The sequence below is a fragment of the Ovis canadensis genome, chromosome 3 (assembly GCF_042477335.2).
Source record: "Ovis canadensis isolate MfBH-ARS-UI-01 breed Bighorn chromosome 3, ARS-UI_OviCan_v2, whole genome shotgun sequence".
Lineage (NCBI taxonomy): Eukaryota > Metazoa > Chordata > Mammalia > Artiodactyla > Bovidae > Ovis > Ovis canadensis.
Window position 1 is genome coordinate 224059865 of NC_091247.1, and position 21249 is coordinate 224081113.

General features: G+C 53.2%; 1 protein-coding gene across 2 annotated transcripts; it reads left to right on the forward strand.

Moving 5' to 3' along the window:
* Positions 1-2801: 2801 nt before the first annotated feature.
* On the forward strand, positions 2802-21134 carry L3MBTL2 (L3MBTL histone methyl-lysine binding protein 2). Of its 2 annotated transcripts, XM_069586109.1 has the most exons (17): positions 2802-2990; positions 4800-5040; positions 6561-6694; positions 9741-9864; positions 10712-10791; positions 12105-12222; positions 12612-12746; positions 13011-13099; positions 14282-14513; positions 15037-15113; positions 15286-15390; positions 16192-16339; positions 16728-16810; positions 17093-17327; positions 17837-17902; positions 18741-18857; positions 19233-21134. In XM_069586109.1, exons 1-17 carry the CDS (start codon positions 2967-2969, stop codon positions 19343-19345), a joined length of 2121 nt encoding a protein of 706 aa, XP_069442210.1. In that variant the 5' UTR covers positions 2802-2966; the 3' UTR covers positions 19346-21134. The 2 variants fall into 2 exon arrangements, with proteins under 2 accessions (XP_069442210.1, XP_069442211.1); XM_069586110.1 differs by lacking the exon at positions 18741-18857.
* Positions 21135-21249: the final 115 nt, after the last annotated feature.

Consider the following 21249-nt stretch of genomic DNA (forward strand, 5'->3'; position numbering starts at 1 on the left):
CAGAGGAAAGGCCTCAGAAAGAGGGGACTATATAAGATTGTATATAAAGGCATAGCTCAGACCAGCCAAAAAGCATACCTTTGTGACAGCTCAGACCAAAGACCCAGGAGCTCCACTGCAGAAGAAACAGCCACACTTTCAGGGTAGCCACTGTTGCTTAGCAACCTGTGTTTAATAAGATGTTTCAACTGAATTCCTCATTAACTGCCATTTCAACTTAGGCTAACAGTTCACATCACTGGGACCTGCCTCAGCTTCCTTCCCTCCCCCAAAGCTGGGTACTTTTGTGGAAATGCCATGAAACTGGAAAGCTCAGGTTTTTGCTTTCTTCTACTGTTGATGATATATCCATTGAGAGGTGAAAAATAATACATCACAGAGAAGATGGATTTAGGGACTCTCATTCCATCTTAAAGGGAGGTTGTTGAAAACTGCAACAACAAAGTGTTGAGGAAACTACCCTGGTGGCTCAGTGATTAAGAAGACTCCTTCCAACGTGAGGGATGCAGGTTCGCTCCCTAGTTGGGGAATTGAGATCCCACATGCCACAGAGCAACTAAGCCAGTGCACCCGAACTACCGAACCTGTGCACTCTGGAGCCCATGTACCACAGTTACAGAGCCCACATGCCACAACGAAAGACCCCGCATGCTGCAACTAAAACCGAGTGCAGCCAAATAATTTTTTTTTTTAATTTCAGGGTTTATATTTCTAACTCAGGACTCTCTGGTGAACTCCACTACCTTCTTGCCCTCTTGGAGGCATATCAGGCTAAGCAGAACTCCTAATTCCCTCTATTCAACCATCCAAACTCACTTATTCCTTGTACAGTTTTTACCCACTACAGAACATGGTCAACCCATCTGACACATTTACCCAGTCATTCTGGATTCCACCGTCTTCCAAACCTACTCCATACAATTAATTACTGCCTCCAAAATACTTCTCAAATTCTTCTACTTTTCTGCACGTCCTCTAAGTCTGCCCTGGTCCAAGTCACCAGCATCCCTCCCCTGGATCAGCACAGGAGCCTTCTAAGTGGTCCCCCTGCTGCTCCCTTGATCTACCTCCAACACACTTTCCACGCAGCATCTAGAGAGTGAGCTCTTAAAACAAAATCTAAACAATCTACTTATTTCCTTAAAAATCTTTACAGGTTTGTGGTTACATTTTTCTGCCAACTAGGGCCCTTTACCTCCTCCTCTAAATTCTGTGTCTGGGAACTTCCCTGATTGTCTATTGGCTCAGACCCCACAATCTCAATACAGGGGGCCCAGGATTGATCCCTAGTTCAGGAACTAGATCCCACATGCCACAGTTAAGAACTCAAATGCCTCAACTAAAGCTCCTTCATGCCACAACTAAAGATCCCCCATACCACAATTTAGACCTGGTGTAGTCAAATAAAAAAAATACATAATTTTTAAAAATATAGGATACCTTTTGGTGGCAGAAGAACCAACAGTACTCGTGGACAGCATGGGTATGTGGTTGGAGGTAGAAAGTCTTGAAGAAAGCAAATAAGAAAGACTTTCACATGTATCTAGTGGACCTCAAATTTAGAAATATATTTAACATATGTCAAGGCCTACTTATTATATTTAGATTCTCAATTAAGAGTATAGTATAGCATAGGCAAAGAATTTGGAATAAATCTTGAATTCCAATCAAATGTGATCTTAGAAAGTGTCTAAACCCAAAGGGCCACTGTTTCCTCATTTGTGAAACAGTGACTGATTGTCCCTGATTTAAGATGTTTGTAAAGCTCCATGATAGAATTTCCTTGATGGCTCAGTGGTAAAGAATCGCCTGCCAATGCAAGAAACAGGGTTCTGATCCCTGGTCCGGGAAGATCCCACGTGCTGTGGAGCAATTAAGCCTGTGTGCCACAACTAATGACCTTGTGTCCTAGAGCTGGTACTCTGCACCAGAGAAGCCACGGCAATAAGAAGCCCACGAATTGCAAGGAAGAGTGGCCCCCACCTTACCCCCACCTCTCTGCAACTGAAGTCCACACAGCAAGGAAGACCCAGCACAGACAAATAAATGAATATATATATTTTTTAAAGCTCTACTACAGCACCTAGAACTGTGAGTAAGGACGGTTGTGGGTCCTTAAAGGACCGTTGTGGGTCCCAAAAGAATGAGGCAGAGAGCCTCATATCTGAGGTTTATTTCAGGAGATGGTGATGCAAGGTAGAGTGTTGCAGAATTTTAAGCATGTGGGACATTTATACCATTGGACCTAAGAGTGAGTATTCCAGTTTCTGCCTAAACAGGGAACAGTCACTCTGCTAGGCATCCCCGCACTAGGGCACGTTTAATTTCTCATCAGGGAAAGGGCGAGGTTTTTCCTGGAGGGTGCCTGAACAGTACTTTCTTACGTGAAGTCACTCAGTCGTGTCTGACTCTTTGCGACCCCATGGACTGTAGCCCACCAGGCTCCTCCCTCCATGGGATTCTCCAGGCAAGAGTGCTGGAGTGGGTTGCCATTTTCCTTCTCTAGGGGATCTGCCCGACCCAGGGATCGAACCCTGGTCGCCTGCATTCCAAGGCAGACGCTTTAACCTTTGAGCCACCAGGGAAGGTTGCTAGTACCCTCTTAGGTATTCAATAATTGTTTAATGAAGAACGGAGTCGGTGTGATAGCAAGAGGTTACCGTGGAGAAACAAGAACTATCCTCCCGGGCCAGGCAGGTCTGGGGCGGGGAAATTTTCACGGCGCCATAGCAACGACCCCCTCCACGCGCAGCCCAAAGGAAACTACAAGTCCCATAAGCACCCGCGGCTTCCCCGCCTCCAGGGGAGGCGGGGCTCAGGCCAGCGCGGAACCGGCTTTACCTCTTTCCTGCAGCGTGATTGGCCTTCGGCCCTGGGAGGCGGCCAATGAGTAAGCTCCGGGAGAGCGGCGAGGCCAATATGGCTTCCTGCACCTGGTGACGGTTGAAGAAACTGTGTTAGGTCTCATGGAGAAGCCCCGGGGCGTCGAGGTGAGAGGGAGAGGACTTCTCGGAAAGGGAACCCCGAGAGCCTCGCTCGGTGGGCCTTTGAGCGACGCCTGGAGGGTGGAGGATGGAAGAATGGATAAACAGGTAGTTAGGCTGAGCAAGGCCAGAGGCGATTGGCATCGCCTTTTGCTCCCGTTCTCCTGGGTCCGAGTGAGGTTGAGGGAAGAACAGCTTCACTGGCCTGGGGGAAGAGGAACTGGGTTCAGGATATGAGAGCTCCTGAATCTTCCTTCTCCCCCTTGTCTCATGGTGGCCTCTTTAGGGACTGTGAGGCCTGTCACATCCTGGTGGGAAGTAAAGGAAGATTAAAGTTTAATAAACACTCCGTATCTGGAGCGTTCTCGTGCGTTATCCCACAGTAACAAGTCCTGTGTTATTGTCTGCTTTTTTATGGATCATGCACCTGAGGCTTGGAGAGGGTAGTGCCACTCTCCAGGAGGGCCACGCAGCTGTAAAGTGAAGGAGATGGGCACTAAGTCTGTCAGGTTCCAAAACTCTCCCTGTTTTGCTTTTCCCATTCTTCCCACCACCTGCAACCCATATATCCTTTCATCATTTGGCTTCTGGTTACCTTATATTTGAATGTCCTTTCTGGCACATTTGCATATGTAGTGTAAATATAAAGTGGAATCGCTCACAAACTCTCCAAGAGTCAAGAAGAATCATCATCAGTGTAGAGTGTGAATGATAACTCCCAGTTTCAGAGCTGTCACTGACTGCTGGGAACAGAACTAGGCTTTACATAGCGCCTGGGTGCGCACAGCAGCACTCTAAAGAAGGCTTGTTACAGCCATTGTACTGATGGAGAAACCGAGAGCCCTAAGTAGGAGAGCCCGGATTCCAGCTCCGGCATATCCGATTTGAGTGCCTGTGCTTTTAACCAGTAATGATCACCAGCATTTATTGAGCACTTGCTGTGTGCATGTCACTATTCTGAGTGCCTTTCCCATAGTAACCCTTACTTCTCCCCCAAAGCCTATGAAATAGGTGGAATTGTCCTCATTTACAGATGGGGAAACCGAGGCACTGAGATTGAACTGCTGCAGGTCATATAGTAGGGATGGTTTTGGAGTCTTGGCCTAGAGCCCAAACGCTTCACACCTTTTCTGCTACATGCCACGTAGATTCATATAGAATACCTCATTTCACATTGCACATCTTTTGAACCAATTTTTTTTGTTGTTGTTTTATAGATGAGAAAAATGAGACCCAGACAGGTTAAATAACTTGCCCAAGGACCCACAGCTAGTTAGGATCAAGGCTAGGTCCAAAGCTATGGTATGTCCCACAGTGCTAGTATGTCATTTGCCTCAAATCCTCTTTAGGGCAGTCTGGGCCCCAAATTAACTTTCGTCTGACTTAAATTGTTTTTGAGTTGAAATTACTTTGGTGTATACCTGCTGAAGGGGGAAGAATGAGTTTCTGGAATACATCTTTTCCAGAATGTCTTCACGAAGCACCATGCTTAGTATATTTTCACATCACTCTGTTCTGTGTGAATTGTGGTAAAATGTCGTCATGTATAAATCCGCAGAGGACCCTGGTGAATTCCTAATACATGTTTCTGTCTGGCTAAGGTATTCTTTTGACTTGCAGTTGAGAAAGGTATAAACAAGAGTAATGATCCTGGTGTTTACGAAAGGGGTGTTTGATTGTACCTGCCGCTCGGCCCAGAAGCGTTGACTTGACCAGGACCTGGAAAGGGAGTTGATAGCAGACCTGCAGTTTCCCTTGTCTTACAGTAAGCCAACCACGATTGCTTCTGCCTGCTTTGTGTCATCCTTTTCCTAGGAGACTCCGTCTTCAGAACCGATGGAGGAGGAAGAGGAAGACGATGACCTGGAGCTCTTCGGCGGCTATGACAGCTTCCGGAGTTACAACAGCAGTGTGGGCAGTGAGAGCAGCTCCTATCTTGAGGAGTCAAGTGAAGCAGAACATGAGGATCGGGAAGCAGGGGAGCTGCCCACCTCCCCGCTGCATCTGCTCAGCCCTGGGACGCCCCGGTCCTTGGACGGCAGTGGTTCTGAGCCAGGTGCCTTCAAAGTGTCCCCCAAAGATAGGGAGGTTTCAGAGGCTATGGATGGAGAGGCAGATGTAGGCCAGGTGGGCGGAGCCGTCCAGGTGTAAAGGGCTCTTTGATCTGATGTCTAAGGACCTGTGAGAGAGACAGAGGCACCCCAAGTATCCCCAAGGGTCATTTCAGTCTGATTTCAAGTTGTGATTTCATTCTTTTCTCACAATTAATATTCATTCAGCACATATTAGATGCCGATCATTAACATGGTGGTGCTTTTGCGTTTGTGTAAATAATAATAGTTGGTGGATTTCTAAGCCTGGGTCTTGAGAATATACGACACCTAATGTGATCTGGTTACTCTCTGGGAAGGGACAAGAAATAGCTCGTGAGTCGGAAGTGAGAGGCAAGGAAATACAGAATTAAGTGACCTCCAGGTAAGAGGATGAGGGCAGATAAGAATCCCCGTGAATCATCTGGAAGCCAGTTGGCGTCAGAGGTGTGATGCTTGTACAGCTGCTGGACCTCGGTGTCAGGGCCTCCAGTGTGGGGACTGCCTGTGCAAAGAGGCAGGTTAGATGGTCTGTGATGACACTCCTGTTTCTTGGTCCCTTTACTCTTTAGAAGAGGAGCATCTAATACTCTTTGCCTCTCCATTCATCCTGTCTTCTTTTCCTCTCTCCCTTTTTATTTTTATTAAATTATTTATGTTACTGTTGGTTGCGCTGGGTCTTCATTGCTGCACGCGGGCTTTCTCTAGTTGAAGCAAATGGGAGTACTTCGTTGTGTATGTGGGCTTCTTGTGGTGGCTTCTCTTATTACGGACCACAGGCTGTAGGTGCACGGGCTCAGTAGTTTTGGGACACAGGCTTAGCTGCATTGTGGCACTTGTAATCTTCCCAGGCCAAGGATCAAGTCCGCCTCTCCTGCACTGGCAGGCAGATTCTTAGCCACTGTACCACCAGGGAAGTCCTGTCTCCCCTTTCTTTTATTTTTCTCCCTTCTATCTTCTTCCAGTCATTATCTTAGAATCTTAGGACTAGAATGAACTATTAGAGACCATCTAGTCTGGGGATGCACTCACCTGGCCACACATTAGAATCATCTGGGGAACTTCTCATAACCACTGATGTCTGTGTCCCACCGCAGAGCAGGTCATTCTAATCAGGGCATTTTTAAGTGCTTTCCAGGTGATTCTAATGTGATATCAGGGATGAAACATTGATCTAGTTCAGCCTCTTTAGAGATGAGAAGAAAACAGGCCCACAGAAATTAAATGATATGGGTACATTTTTGTCTTCTCATTTTCCTCTTTGCAAACTTTCCCCAGTTGTCCGCAGGGATTCTCCTTAGCCCCATTTTGACACAGAGCCAAGGGATGCCACACAGCTTCAGGGGTACACACCCAAATTTCTTCCTCCTATTCCAGTTCTGTCAGCCTTAGGGGGTTAATGCAGTGCCCCAGGTTTGAAGGGCCCATCATTTTGTTTGAACTGGGGTGATGATCAAGGGAGTCACGTGCTAAATTCTCTTCCCAGCTGTCTGTGAGATGTGTGGGATCGTGGGTACCAGGGAAGCCTTCTTCTCCAAGACCAAGAGATTCTGCAGTGTCTCCTGTTCCAGGAGCTACTCCTCCAACTCCAAGAAAGCCAGTATCTTGGCAAGATTGCAGGTGAGAGGCAGTCACTTGGAAGACCCTTCCTGGGGCCTTGGTTGCTGGGTCAGGAACCACTACCTGTGCTGGTGAGGGGCCCAGAGGGCTTGGGCAGGACGTTGCTTGTAGTCTTCTGAGGTTGTAAACAGCCTGGTATTTCTTACGCACCCATTTCTGGAGCTCAGTAAGTTGCAGATTCCTGGAGCTTCCCTTCACCCCCAGCCCTCACCCCTCAGGGTCTGAGGTGTCCTCAGGAAGTTCTCTTTTTGGCTGTGCTGCATGGCATGGGGGAATCTCAGCTCCAGGGATGAAACCCATGCTCCCTGCAGTGGAAGTGCAGAGTCCTAACCACTAGGCTGCCAGAGAACCGCTGCCCTCAATAAGTTGTAAACAAGAACTCAGGCGGGAGTCTGGCACCCATGTCTTCCTGTTGCACTTTTACAAATGCTCTGAAAGGAAGCTGGGAAATGGGCCACAAGCTTCTCCGGCCACAGGGGGTTTGAGAAGATGGTGCCTTGACTCTGACTCCATTCCACAGGCAGCTGCCTAGAAAGTCTTACCAACCTCTAGTTGGTATTACCAACTAGTCTTACCGGCCTCTACTATTGACATTTGTAGAACTCTGAGAAGGGGGAGGATTCTTGGAGATGTGTTGTCTAACCCACATACTAATTGACAAGTGTGCTGAGGTCCAAAGAGGGAGAATCATCTACCTGTGGGCTCTGTAGGAAGAGGACAGAGCTGAGACTGGAGCCTCATCTCAGGAGCCTGGCCTTGTGTCTTCACTACACTGGTTTTCAAACGTGACTACACGTAGGGGTCACCTGGAAGGTTTCAAAAATCTCATGAAGATTCTGGTTTAATTGGGAGGGAGCACAGCCTAGACATAGGAGGCTTTAACGAGCACCCCAGGTAATTGTCCTGTGAAGCCTGATGTGGGCCTCAGCCCAGCTCTTCTAGTTAAAGCCTCGTGCATGTTATCTCTCACTCATGAGACAGCTACTGTTGTCTCCCTCACTTTTCAGCTTTTAGTCAAGACATAAGAAAGTCCTTCCCAGTGAGCTAAGAATAACATCGTTTATTAACTACAGTCTGGGGATACTTGCGGAGGGCTTGGCACCCTCAGTCTAACCAGTGATTCCTAAAAAATGAATTTTTTAAATGAATTTTTAAAGATTACTATTTCAAAGCCTCAAAAATTTTTGCTAACTTACTCAGGTGTACACAAATAAAATTGAAGAGCCAGGATTTGGCGCCAGGTCTGTGTGGAACTTAAGTTCAATTCAGTCGCTCAGTCGTGTCCGACTCTTTGCGACGCCATGGACTGCGGCATGCCAGGCCTCCCTGTCCATCACTGACTCCCGGAGTTTACTCAAACTAATGTCCCTTGAGTCGGTGATGCCATCCAACCATCTCATCCTCTCTTGTCCCCTTCTTCTCCCACCTTCAATCTTTCCCAGCATCAGGGTCTTTTCAAAGGAGTCAGTTCTTCGCATCAGAAGGCCAAAGTATTGGAGTTTCAGCATCAGTCCTTCCAATGAACATTCAGGACTGATTTCCTTTAGGATAGACTGTTTGGATCTCCTTGAAGTCCAAGGGACTCTCAAGAGTCTTCTCCAACACCACAATTCAAAAGCATCAATTCTTCAGTGCTCAGCTATTTTTATAGTCCAACTCTCACATTCTTACATGACTACTGGAAAAATCATAGCCTTGACTAGACCTTTGTTGGCAAAGAGACATGTCTCTGCTTTTTAATATGCTGTCTAGGTTGGTCATAACTTTTCTTCCACGGAGTGTCTTTTTATTTCATGGCTGCAGTCACCATCTGCAGTGATTTTGGAACTTAAACCCACATTTTTTTATTTTAAATTTTGGCTGTGCCACTTGGCTTGCAGGATCTCAGTTCCCTGACCAGGGATTGAACCCTGTCCATGGCAGTGAAAGCACCAGATCCTAACCACTAGACAATCAGGGAACTCCCTAAACCCATATTTCTAGTTCATTGATCTCTCTTTTTTTTTTTTTTAACTTTTTACTTTGTATTACAGTAGCTTCCTTTGCAGCTTAGTGGTAAAGAATCTGCCTGCCAATGCAAGAGAGGTGGGTTTGATCCCTGGGTCAGGAAGATCCCCTGGAGAAGGAAATGGCAACCCACTCCAGTATTCTTGCCTGGGAAATCCCATGGACAGAGGAGCCTGATTGGCTACAGTCCATGGGGTTGCAAATGAGTCGGACACAACTGAGTGACTAGACAACAACACAGCTGATTAACAATGTCATGCTAGTTTCAGGTGAACAGCAAAGGGATTCAGCCATACATGTGCGTCTGTCCATTCTCCCCCAATCATTGATCTCTTTAATACATTCTCTGGGCCTCTCTGATCAGTGCTTAAGCTACAAATTACCGACCAGGTTTTCCTTATAGCTCAGATGGTAAAAAAATCTGCCTCTGATGCTGGAGACCTGGGCTCGACCCCTGGGTCTGGCAAATCCCCTGGGGAAGGAAATGGCAACCCACTCCAGTATACTTGCCTGAAGAAAAATCCCATGGACAGAGGAGCCTGGCAGGCTACAGCCCATGGGTCGCAAAGAGTCGGAAATGACTAAGCGACTAACACACACACAGGTCAGTGGCCTTTCACTCTGGGGTAGGACCCCTTTGAGCACCTCATAAACTCTGTTCAGTTCATGAGCCTTCTGAAGCCCCTTCTTTGCCATAAACCTATAGGAGCACCAGGGGAAGGAGATGGCTGAGAGCTTTGGCCACCAGCGAGAACTTCCTGGCAGTAGCAGAGCTTAAAAGATGGAAAAATGTATCCCTCCCTGCTCTCTGGCTCTGCCAACCCCCACGCCAGCAGGTGAACAATGGCTAAGTGCTTTCTGAGTTCAGCACAATATGTGACCCTCACCCTTGCAACTCCCCCCTGAGCTAAGCATTATAATTGTTATCATCTTGATTTACAAGTGAAGAAACTAGAGTCCCAAAGAGATTACCAGGGCAGTCCAAATCCAGAGCCTTGTTATCAGCCTTTAGGCTACCGACAGGCTCTCCTCCCTCCAGGGAAAACCACCTACCAAGAAGGCCAAAGTTCTGCACAAAGCTGCTTGGTCTGCCAAAATTGGAGCCTTCCTCCACTCCCAGGGGACAGGACAGCTTGCTGATGGGACCCCAACTGGGCAGGACGGTAAGTCAGTGGGGACTGGTGCTCAGGAAGCCAGTGGGGTGTGGTGCCAGGACTCAGCAGGTGAGGGGAGGGGTCGCTCCCTAGGAGCCAGGATTGGAGAAGGGCCAGCTAGAAAGGGCCAGCCCAGGCTCGCTTTAGATGGCATCTTCCTCACCTGGGAGTAACTGTGAGATGGCCCAGAAGATCCCTCAATCACTCTACTCTTGAGCACTGAAAAGCCAAGAGTTAGCTTCCTTTGTTTAGCATTGCCTGTAGCTCTCTGGCTTTTGTGTTCCTGGGGCAGTGGAGACCTAGACCTGGTGTGAAGAAGGGTGATGGGATCAGGAACTTCTCTCTTTCTGAGCATGAGTAGCTGTTTGTAAATAAATGTAGACTGGCAGCTGTGTACTAGGTGGTCTGACACAGCTCCCAGATCAGGGCTGGAGGGACTGTGGTGTGTGTGCCTCCCACCCATCTAGATTGGCTGTGGCCAATGAGAGGTTGGGGGCGGTCTGAGGAATTTAAGCCTTGAGGGTCTTTGAATTTCCCTCTTTCTCTTGAGGGAGAAAGATCAGACATTTCCCTCTGACTCCCTCTACTGAGAGTCTGGCAGCCTCTGGATGAGGTCCTCCCCGTCCCATCCTGATGGCCACTGCTGGGGCAGGTATGGGGTGGGCCTGGGCTGCATGGTGGGAAGGGGCCTGTGCTCCCGGTCCCCAGGCCCGGGTTCCTGCAGTGGCCACTGCTGGGGCAGGTATGGGGTCGGCCCAGGCTGCTCCCAGTCCTCAGGCCCGCCTGGTTTCCTGGAGTCACTGCTGCGAGAGCTCCGCACTTCAACCCCTCAACTCTGGTCCTCTTGGCTCTGCAGCGCTGGTCTTGGGTTTCGACTGGGGGAAGTTCCTGAAGGATCACAGTTACAAGGCTGCTCCTGTCAGCTGCTTTAAGCATGTGAGTGCCCTGGGCATGAGGGGAGGGAGGGCAGGGGCCCGGTTGCTGCTGCCGGCTCACCCACCTGCCTCACTGCTTCAGCACTGGGAGGGAACAGGATGAAGTCTGGGTGCTCAAAGCCCGGCTTTGCCACTGGCTCCAATTCACCTTTCTGCCCACTTGTCCTTCACCAAGTCCTCCCAAAGACCCTCTTCGAGGGCTTTGAGCACTCCCCTCGGAGGTCGCCCCCAGGCTGATTCACATAATGGCACTTTGTGCTTTGGTATCCAGAGCCAACTGTGAGAATCCCTTTCTCTTTTCCCCCATTTTTAGTGCTTTCCTGTTGACAGCTTGGTGCCTGTGAACTGCCCCCGGCCCATTGGCTCCTGGGAGGCAGATATGGGTGCCTCCTGGAACCCTTTCTGCTAAAGCCTCCCTGACTCCCTGTCAATGCCTAAATTGCATCTGACTCCTTGAGACCCCGTGGACTATAGCCCGCCAGGCTCCTCCATCCCTGGAGTTTTCCTGGCAAGAACACTAGAGTGGGTTGTCATCCCCTCCTCCAGGAGATCTTCCCGACTCAGGGATCAAACCCTGCATTGGCAAGCAGATTCTTTACCACTGAGCCACCTGGGAAGCCCCAGGTGGCTGTCACTGAGAAGCGGCCGAGGCTGAGACTGGAGGGCTGGGCTTGGAGTGCAGGCCTGAGCAGTGGTCCCCCACAGGTGCAGAGAGAGGCAGAGGGGGCTCCTAAACCCCAGGAAATCTGGAGAAGGCCTATTTAGTTTATCTTGGCTGCATTGGGTCTTTGTTGCGGAGCACAGGGGCTTCTTGTTACAATGCAAGGGCTTAGTTGCCCCTTGGCTTGTGGGTGCTTAGTCCCCAACAAGGGATTGAACTCACGACCTGCACTGACAGGCAGGTTCTTACCCACTGTACCACGAGAGAAATCCAGCCACCCGGTATGACTATTGAAGGAGTGCTATTTGTGTCTTAGAAGCGCCTGTTACATAGTCAGAGTGGGAAACTGCTAGATGTCTGCTGGTACAGGTGTGATGTGCCAGAGGGTAGCAACTGGGAGCCGGTCCTGTAGAGATGAGCAGGGCTGTCTGACACTGCGACTCCCGTCCCCTGACTCGGCTCTTCACAGAGGCGGGCGCGTCCGTTCATCGCTTCCTCCCTGGTGCTGGGCCCGGCCTTCCACACACAGTGAGGGGAAATACCGAGGGGCAAAGGAGAGGATACAGCGCGTTTGTGAGGCCCTGCGGCCAGCCGCTCTCCTCTGCCCACCCAGGTGGCTCACTGTCCCCTTGAACCCTCTCACCCCCGCGCAGGTCCCACTCTATGACCAGTGGGAGGATGTGATGAAGGGAATGAAGGTAGAGGTTCTCAACAGCGACGCCGTGCTCCCCAGCCGGGTGTACTGGATCGCCTCGGTCATCCAGGCAGCAGGTGGGTGCTCCTCCGGCCAAGGCGGGGTCAGGGGCTGGGGGCGACATCTCCAGATGGACAGGCAGTGCCGGAGCAGACATCAGCTTCATAAAACAAAAAAACCCGCCCACTGGAGTTTGGTTCTCCCTCCTTGCTATGCTTTCGTGCTGCCTGCCTTAGAGGGGGCCACAGAGCTTGGCGAGTTTGGAAACCCCCATTTTGAAGTTCATTCCGGGGTCGATCAGGCCGTAGAAAATTACTCCCCTACTGTGCCATACTGCTTTCCAGGTACATGGCAGGGGTTTGTTTTCGCTCTGGCTGTTGTAGAAGGGGTTCTTGGAGTAGGCAGCCTGGTTTAGGCTGGAGAAGCAAGAAGGCCTAAGAGTTCATCTCCCCTTCCTCCTGCTCAGGGTACCGGGTGCTGCTCCGATATGAAGGCTTTGAAAATGATGCCAGCCATGACTTCTGGTGCAACCTGGGGACTGTGGATGTCCACCCCATCGGCTGGTGTGCCATCAACAGCAAGATCCTGGTGCCCCCGCGGAGTGAGTTGATGAGAGTGCTCCCCGTCCTGGTTCCTATGGCCCCCCTGGGAGAAGTCAGACCAGCCCAGAGCCCTCCTGCCTCCTCACTTCCTCTCCTCCCTCGTCCAGAGGCCCCAGGGCAGGTCCAGGTTGGGGAGTCCAGGACTGCCGGCCTGAGAAGGCAGAAATATGTCATTCAGGCCCTCTGCTGCTCTCTGGGGCAGACTGGCACCCGTCAGCAGAGTGGTGGCAGTCTGTATTCAGGATTCTGCTCTGTCTCCCCAGCCATCCATGCCAAGTTCACCGACTGGAAGGGCTACCTCATGAAACGGCTGGTGGGCTCCAGGACACTTCCTGTGGACTTCCATATCAAGGTCTGGCAGAGCACCCTGGGGTCTCCTGACTGGCCTGCTCCTGCCCTTTCCCCTTCTGTCAGTCCTTGGTGCTGCTCACTGGAGTATTTTTTCTAAGACCCCCTTGGTTTAGCCATCAGAGCAGCTCCAGATTCCCTAAGTATGGGTGGTGGGCGTCTTCTGCCAGTAGCTTCCTCCCTTCTCTGTTCCAGCCTCATCGGTCATGTTGCTTTGTCTGCTGGTGTGCTCTTCCAGATCCTTCCCTTTGCTCATAGCATTTTCAGGAGCATTCATTCAACTGGGCTTCCCAGGTGGCGCTAGTGGTAAAGAACCTGCCTGCAATGTAGGAGACCTCTATTCATTCAGTAGATTTGACTAAGTGCTTGTTGTATACAAGGCACTGCCATCTGGCATGCTCCCCCTCCTGGTGGGATTTGGAATTGCACTGCTCAGTCCTCACCACCACTAAGAAACTGGAATGGCTCTCCCTGAGTCCGCAGTGCCCCGGTGCTGGAAAAGCCGCAGAACTTCCGTATCATCCTCTGTCCCAGGCAGGACAGCTTGAGAATCTCAGCAGACAGAACTGCCTGTCTCTTCACCCAGGCCCCACCACCGGGGCTGTAGAGCTGCTGTGGGATCTTGGTCACTGTCCTCGGCTGTGTCCAAGAGGCAGGCATTACTGCTGAGGTGCTAGGAGAGCTGTTGAGAGCTGCAGCCCAGCGGAGCCAGGGCTGAAATTAGAGGTGTCGAGGCAAAGGGTGCTCAGTTCTCTAAACACCAGGCTGGTTGAGTGAGTGCTGTCAGCAGGGGCCGGAAGGTAGAGAGCACTGGGAGGGACTCGTGTAATCAGAGTGCAGATCCCTGAAGGAGCATAGAGCTGGACCCCAGGACAAGATTTGTGGCTCAGCTCTGGCACTAATGATCCGGTGTGACTCCAGGTGAGTCACACGACCTCCCTGGGGCACCTGTTTCCTTAATCTGAGAAGCAGTCTGTGATTCCCATCGCAATGAGTTGCTGACATTTTGGTGCATACATTGTAAATATTCTATCATCCCAGGGACCTGGCGGGCAGGAGGGGCTCCTCTGCCGGCTTCCTCCTGCCCCCTGCCCCATCCCGTCCTCTGGTTACTCCCAAGGGACAGGACTGGACAGTGGGAGGGAGGGATCGCCCCCAGCAGGCCTGTGTTCTGATGTCATTGCAGATGGTGGAGAGCATGAAGTACCCCTTTCGGCAGGGCATGCGGCTGGAGGTGGTGGACAAGTCCCAGGTGTCCCGGACCCGCATGGCCGTGGTGGACACAGTCATCGGGGGTCGCCTGCGGCTCCTCTATGAGGATGGTGACAGCGACGACGACTTCTGGTGCCACATGTGGAGTCCCCTGATCCACCCTGTGGGCTGGTCCAGGCGAGTCGGCCACGGCATCAAGCTGTCAGGTTAGCCGAGTCCCTGGCCAGCATGGGCCTGGTCAGGGGGGCACATCTCTGCACTCCACAACTACTCTGAGTAATGGGGGCAGTCATCTTTACCCTGAGGATGGCAGGACTGGACCAGGTGTCCCAAGGGGTTGAGTGACTTGACCAGTGACACTCAGCCTGAAGTGTGTTCTGTGTGTTAGTTGCTCAGTCATGTCCAGCTCTTTGTGACCCCATGGACTGTAGCCCGCCAGGCTCCTCTGTCTGTGGAATTTTCCAAGTAAGAATATTGGAGTGGGTTGCCATTTCCTTCTCCAGCCTGAAATGGCAAAAGTTAATTCACAGCTAGAGGTTCCAGGCCACATCCTCTCCTTGCGACGTAGGAGGAGTCTGGGTCCTCAGTGCTGATTACTTCCAACAGAGAGCTCCTCGGTGCGGGTGGGAGGTTGCTGAGCAGCCCCACATTCTGGGGGAGGCGTGGAGATGGTCCTGTTAGCAGCTTCAACTTCTTTCTCCCTTCCTCCCTCCACTATCTCCCTAAAAGAGAGGCGCAGTGACATGGCCCACCACCCCACCTTCCGGAAGATCTACTGTGACGCTGTTCCTTACTTGTTCAAGAAGGTGAGGCCCAGCCCTGGGCACTGCCCCTTGGCTGCAGGTCCACTCCAGACCTGAGGCCCCGGATCTCCCTTCCTCTCCCCTTTTCCTTACCAGGCCGTCGGCAGCTGAGGCCTCTTCCCCACCCCTCCCCCGGGTCAGCCCAGAGATTGCCCAATTGCCCCATTCCTTTAAGGTTCGAGCTGTCTACACAGAAGGTGGCTGGTTTGAGGAAGGGATGAAACTGGAGGCCATTGACCCCCTGAATCTGGGCAACATCTGCGTGGCGACCATCTGCAAGGTGAGTCTGGGCGCCCTGGGCCTCCAGCAGCGCTTCCTATGGACAGGGCGGTGGTAGAGTGCCCCCTACTGGTTTTCGTGCACATGGACTTGGCTCCTGGTTTGGAATCTGCTTTCTCTTCGGGGGTCAGAGGCTTGCCAACCGTGTGGGCTGGTCCAGGCATGTCGGCCACGGCATCAAGCTGGCAGGTTAGCCGAGTCCCTGGCCAGCCACCCGTGGGTGCTGTGGAACACCTGACCTGAGCCTGGTCCTGGGGCAAGTGTGGGCCTTCCCGCCACCGTCTGCTGTCTCCTTGGGCGCTGGCCTTGCCACGCCTTAGCCAAGCTGGCATTGTTGCAAACCTCTGTTACTGCTGCAGCTTGCGGAGCCAGCCACCACCCCTTGGCCTTCCTGGGGACACGCTGATGTGTCTGTCTAGCAAACCTCCAGGCTGGGCCCCCGTGTTCACCCCTGAGAACACAGTGACAAAAGGACAGACACAGTTCCTGCTGGCACAGCATGTGGTGTCCATTGAGGGAGTCAGGAAGATCCCTCGGAAGAGGAAATGGCAACCCACTCCAATGTTCTTGCCTGGAGAATCCCATGGACAGAGGAGCCCGGCAGGCTGCAGTCCATGGGGTTGCAGAGTCTGACATGACTGACCACACGTGAGGAAGCTAGATGATTTTACCATTATGGGTTACATGAGTGCTGAGTGCTCTGAAAAGCAGCTTCGTCTCCTGTCCCTGTCCTGCCGCCTCACCCTGGAATGGGGGTGCAGTTTAGAGCACCAGGTTCTGTTTCCCTCTCTGCCTCCACTAGGTCCTCCTGGACGGCTACCTGATGATCTGTGTGGACGGAGGCCCCTCCACAGATGGCTCCGACTGGTTCTGTTACCACGCCTCCTCCCATGCCATCTTCCCAGCCAACTTCTGCCAGAAGAATGACATTGAGCTCACACCCCCGAAAGGTAAGACTGGCATACAGTTGGAGGGAGCAGGGTTGAGGCCACAGGCCAAGCCAGACCCCCGGAATTGAAGTCTGAGTGGACTGGAGAGGTGACAGCACTCCCCACGGTCACCACTAGCCCTTAGTCTGGGCTGGCTTGGCCCCATGGCCCCATGTGGCTTGGTGAGCAGAACTCCCACCTGTCCCTTTGGGCAGTGAACACCCTGTACTACAGGACCATGGTCCTAGAGCAGGTACCAGCCTGGGCAGGAGGGAAGAAGGTTGCTGGGGAGACTTTGGGCTGAGTCCTGATGGAGCTGCAGGAGCCCCTTTGGCACTGTCCGGGACTCCCCCTCACCTCCCTCCCTCCCTCATCTCCCTCCCTCCCTCATCTCCACCTTCCACTGCAGGGTACGAGGCTCACACTTTCAGCTGGGAGGCCTACTTGGAGAAGACCAAGGCAAAGGCAGCTCCATCGAGACTCTTCAATATGGTGAGGAGACCAACCCTGCCCACTGCCACCCAAGGTGGTGGTTCCAACCCCTTCTCCTCTCGAGTCCCTGCTGCTAAGATCAGCTGTTTCGGGGACAAGTCCAAACTCTGATGTGGATGCGTGCTGAACGGTCAGCCAGTCCCTTTCCCAGAGGGGCTGGTGCCTGGGATCACAGTGCAGAGGGGTTCCTGGTCTGAGGCCCCCGCCCCTGCTCCCACACCCAGGGCTGCCCTGCCAGCGTGGAGACTTAGCTGATTTGCTTGGCCTTCATCCCCATCCCAGGACTGCCCCAACCACGGCTTCAAGGTGGGCATGAAGCTGGAGGCCGTGGACCTGATGGAGCCCCGGCTCATCTGCGTGGCCACTGTGAAGCGGGTGGTGCACCGGCTTCTTAGCATCCACTTCGATGGCTGGGACAGCGAGTACGACCAGTGGGTGGACTGCGAGTCCCCAGACATCTACCCCGTCGGCTGGTGTGAGCTCACCGGCTACCAGCTCCAGCCACCTGTGGCCACAGGTCTGGGCTCTCTTGGCCCTGAGGGGCTCTTGACTTTCCTTTTCTTTTTCCTTCCTGCCAACTACCCTCCACCCCACCCCCCGTGCCGCATGCCCACCTTTGGCCCTCTGGCATGAGATCGAGCATCTCCTGGACCACTTCTAGGGAGAGAGTGGCCCTGGTCTCCCCCCTCCTGCTCCTGACTTCTCTGTCTCCCTCTCCCTCTGGCCTGCAGAGCTCCTTCCTTGACCTTGCCCACTCTGTCATATGCTCGTGCCCTTGTGCACCAGGTAAATCCCCCAGGCCCCTCTGAGCACCCTGGTGATGCGGGTGGGAAGAAGGGACAGCTGTCATCCAGTCCCTCCCTGCAGCCCCTCCCCGTTCTCACGGCCCAGCTCTGGCTTTCCTTCAGGAGCGTCCCCTGTGTAAGGGAGGCCCGTGAGGGGTGGGCAGGGGTCTCGGGACGTGCCTGCAGCCTATGTCCTCTCAGAACTCTCTTCTCACCTCATGTCCGTGTCTTTCAACAACAGAGCCCACCACACCTCTGAAAGCCAAAGAGGCCACAAAGAAGAAGAAGAAACAGTTTGGGAAGAAACGTAAGTGGTGCTCTAAAGCTACCCGGCTGGGGTGGGACCTGGGATCACCTGAGCCTGTGTCCCTGGGCAGGGGATCACTACCCAGATCAGTCACACTCTTTATGTTCCCACCTCTCCTTTGCCCCTTGCCCACGAGCTCATCCATCACCCTGTATCTTAGGGGCCCAGAGCACAATGAGGGAGTCTTCTGGTCTCTGGCAGTGTTCAGGATGCTGAGGAAAAGAGACAAGAGACTATATGGGTTGGAGCAGGGGTCAGGGGTGGCCTGGTCTCTGAGGCCTTGTGCAGCTGCAGTGTATGAAAGTAAAAATGTTAGAGCAAACAGACGGAAGTCATTCTCCCATGATCCCCAGGGGAAGGGAGCGAGGGTGACCACCAAGCTTAGGGACCTCTCACAGGCCGGCCCAACCTCAGCAGGCCCCAGGCTGAGCTGCAGTGAGCTGGGCTCCCTGACGTGGTCTCTGCAGAAGACAGGATGTCCCGAAAGGGAACAGAGGAAACAGATGCGGTCCCTGGGCAGGGTTAAGATCCTGTGAGGGTGTGGTGTGGATCGAGTGGCAGGACTCTGTGCCGTCCCGAATCAGGGCTGGCAAAGTGACGGTGCAGAAGTGAAGAAAGTGAGGAGCAGAAACAGGAAGCTGAACTACCATGGCGGGGTGAGGGCACTGACCCCTTACTGGGGAGAAGCTCTGCCCCTTGGACCCACAGCCCTGAGGGCTGAGGTCAGAGCTGGGCCTCGGTCCTCCCCAGCTGGCACCTACCCCTCTGCTGGGCTGCCTGGCCGCTATTGCATATGGATATAGCCCTCACCTGGGTTGAATTCTGTTTTTATTCCAAGGAAAAAGAATACCACCGGCCAAGACGCGGCCCCTCAGACAGGGGTCCAAAAAGGCCCTGCTGGAGGAGGACCTGCAGGCGGCAGCGAAGGCCCCATCGGAGCCTGCTCCTGAAGAGAGTAAGAGCCTCCCGGGCGGGGCCGGCGGGCGGCTCCCTGCTCAGAGGCCGGTCCTCTCCTTCCCCACCTGGCACAGAAGGGCAGAGGCAGGCTTGAAGGGCATTTTCTGGGCACCAAGAAATCTCTCAGACCACTGAGCCTGGAGGGCTTCTCAGACACCCGCCCCCAGCTCTGAATGGAGCCGAGCACTGGCCTGGCCCTCTGCACCCCCAGCCCTCAACAGGGTGGGCTGCCTGCCAGGCTGGTGGGACGGGGCCCTAGGCCTTGGCTGCCCACCACACCCAAGGGCCCCTGTCTGTAGGAAGCCCGGTTCCTTCTCCAGATCCTGAGCTCCATGCTCCCTCCTCCTTGCCCCGTACCTCTCTCCCTCTTCAGTCATCGCCGTGCGTGTGAAGGAAGAGCACCTGGACGTGGCCACGGGTGACAAGGCCCCGAGTCCAGAGCTGCCGGTGCCCGTCGAGAACATCAAACAGGAGACGGACGACTGAGCCTTCCTCGCTGCCAGCCAGAAGCCAGCCCAGGGCGCCTCTCTGGCCACCACGCCAACCTCCTTTAGTTTGGAGACTGAGCCTTTTTGCATACATTTTGCCTGGTGCTGTGCGGGCCGGGCACCCAAGGAGCAGCCAGGGTCTCCTCTAGCCTCTGGCCTTTCCAGCAAGGCCATGTGACGGGGGCTGCCTGCGAGCAGCTCCCTCTCCAGCTCGAATTCCTGAAGCTCTTCCTCACTAGTCCCCTCCACTCCCCCCACACTGCTCCATTGCCAGGGTGGGGGCTACACACAGGAGACAAGCTGGCTAGTGTTTAGGCCCGAGCAGGTCTCAAGGTGGGGACAGACCGTCACCCGACGGACGAGAGTGGTGTGAGAGGTACAGCCTCTGCCCCAGACTCCATGAGGAGCGGCCCCTCCTGCCTCGGTTGGGGCTCTGCTCCTCCTGGCACCCCCAGGATGTTGGGGAGCCCTGTGCCAGCACCCACACCCAGCTCTGGCAGGCAGCTGAGCAGCAGTGATCAGCATGTAGGTCCTGGTGACTTGTGAAGTGGCCTTGATCGATTTTCCCTTGGCATAAATACTGACTCCATTTTCAAGAGGAGCAGAGATAAGGTCTGCTCCCTGGAAAAGGGAGCTTGCCAGGGCCTCAGGTGGGGGAGACCACACCAGTCCCTGTGCCACGGGAAAGGGGGGTGGGGGTGGGCGTGTGCACAGGCATGCAGGTATCCTGAGAGAGAAGGTGCCATCAGCGTTGAACTTAACCCACTCTGGAGCCCAGCTGGATGGGACCTGTGCTTTTCTTTGTTAACCAGGAACAGGTCTGGCCTTGCCAGAAAGTCTCGGGGCCTCTACACAGGGGATGGTCTGCCCTGCTGGCTGACGTGGCCCTGGAGGAGGTCCTGGAGACGGGGACATACTTCTTGGTCCTTTTCCTCACTGTGCATGTCCTTAACTCCATAATATATTTTGATTCCGCTGCTCCTCTGAAAGTACAATCTAGAAGTTTCATCTAGCGTCTGCCCACATTTCAGCTGCTGCTTCTCTGCAGTTAAGTCTCCTTTGAAGCTGTCTTCTCCCTCGGACCCACCCTCTCTTCAGGAGACCTGGGGTCTAGGTGGTAACAGGCTGCTCTCCTCAGCCCTTCTTTCCTTCCACGTGTTTGAGTAGAGACAGCATGGCTGGGTGTGTCCCTGTGTTACCCTGTAATAGCTGCTATGGTCCATGCTTGCCAGATGGGGTGCTGACCATGGGTGTGTTGAGGACCCTGCTGTTGGGTGTCATCCCAGAGATGGGTGACCAGCCCAAGGGGAGCCAATTTCAGTTCAGAGAACCAGATCTTTTGTCCTTTCCTAAAGGCACTGTGCAGGCTCACGTGGAAGAGAAACGAGGCTCCTGTAGCCTGAACTCCCCTAAATGTGACGGGCTGTGCCTCCCCTTACCCACCTCTCGGTGACGGTGGCTCAGTGGAGGAAGGTGGCTGACGGTGGCTTGCAGTTCCACAGCCTGCTCGCATCACCTGCCTTTGTTGAGGGTGATTTGCCCAGCTGAGGAGAATCATTGTCCCCTGTGCTCTTGCCCTTTAAGGGTCAAGTTCTGACTGAAGAGCTTCTGGGGAGATGGGACTTGTTTGGCCTTCAGTTTTGCTTCTTCCTGAGTGAAGAAGTTGATGCTCACAGTGCTTGGGCGCCGCAGGCAGGGCTAGAGGACAAGTTTAGCCACGGTTCCAGCCCCAGATGGGCTTCCCACACTTAAATCCTGTGAGACGATTAAATCCCTTTCTTGCTGCAGTCTGTCAGTGTTCCTTCTGTTCTGAGATGCCACCTCTCCAGGTCGGCTACAGACGGGGAGAGTTCACCCGTGAAGAGTGCAACACGACACGTGTCTCCACAGCAACACGCTATG

Bases quoted from the DNA above. Each gene is read 5' to 3' on its own strand.
- L3MBTL2 (XM_069586109.1), top strand. From the start codon at position 2,967: ATGGAGAAGCCCCGGGGCGTCGAG. The intron at 6,695-9,740 runs GTGAGAGGCAGT...TCCTCCCTCCAG, and splicing joins GTATCTTGGCAAGATTGCAG to GGAAAACCACCTACCAAGAA. The intron at 12,223-12,611 runs GTGGGTGCTCCT...CCTCCTGCTCAG, and splicing joins CTCGGTCATCCAGGCAGCAG to GGTACCGGGTGCTGCTCCGA.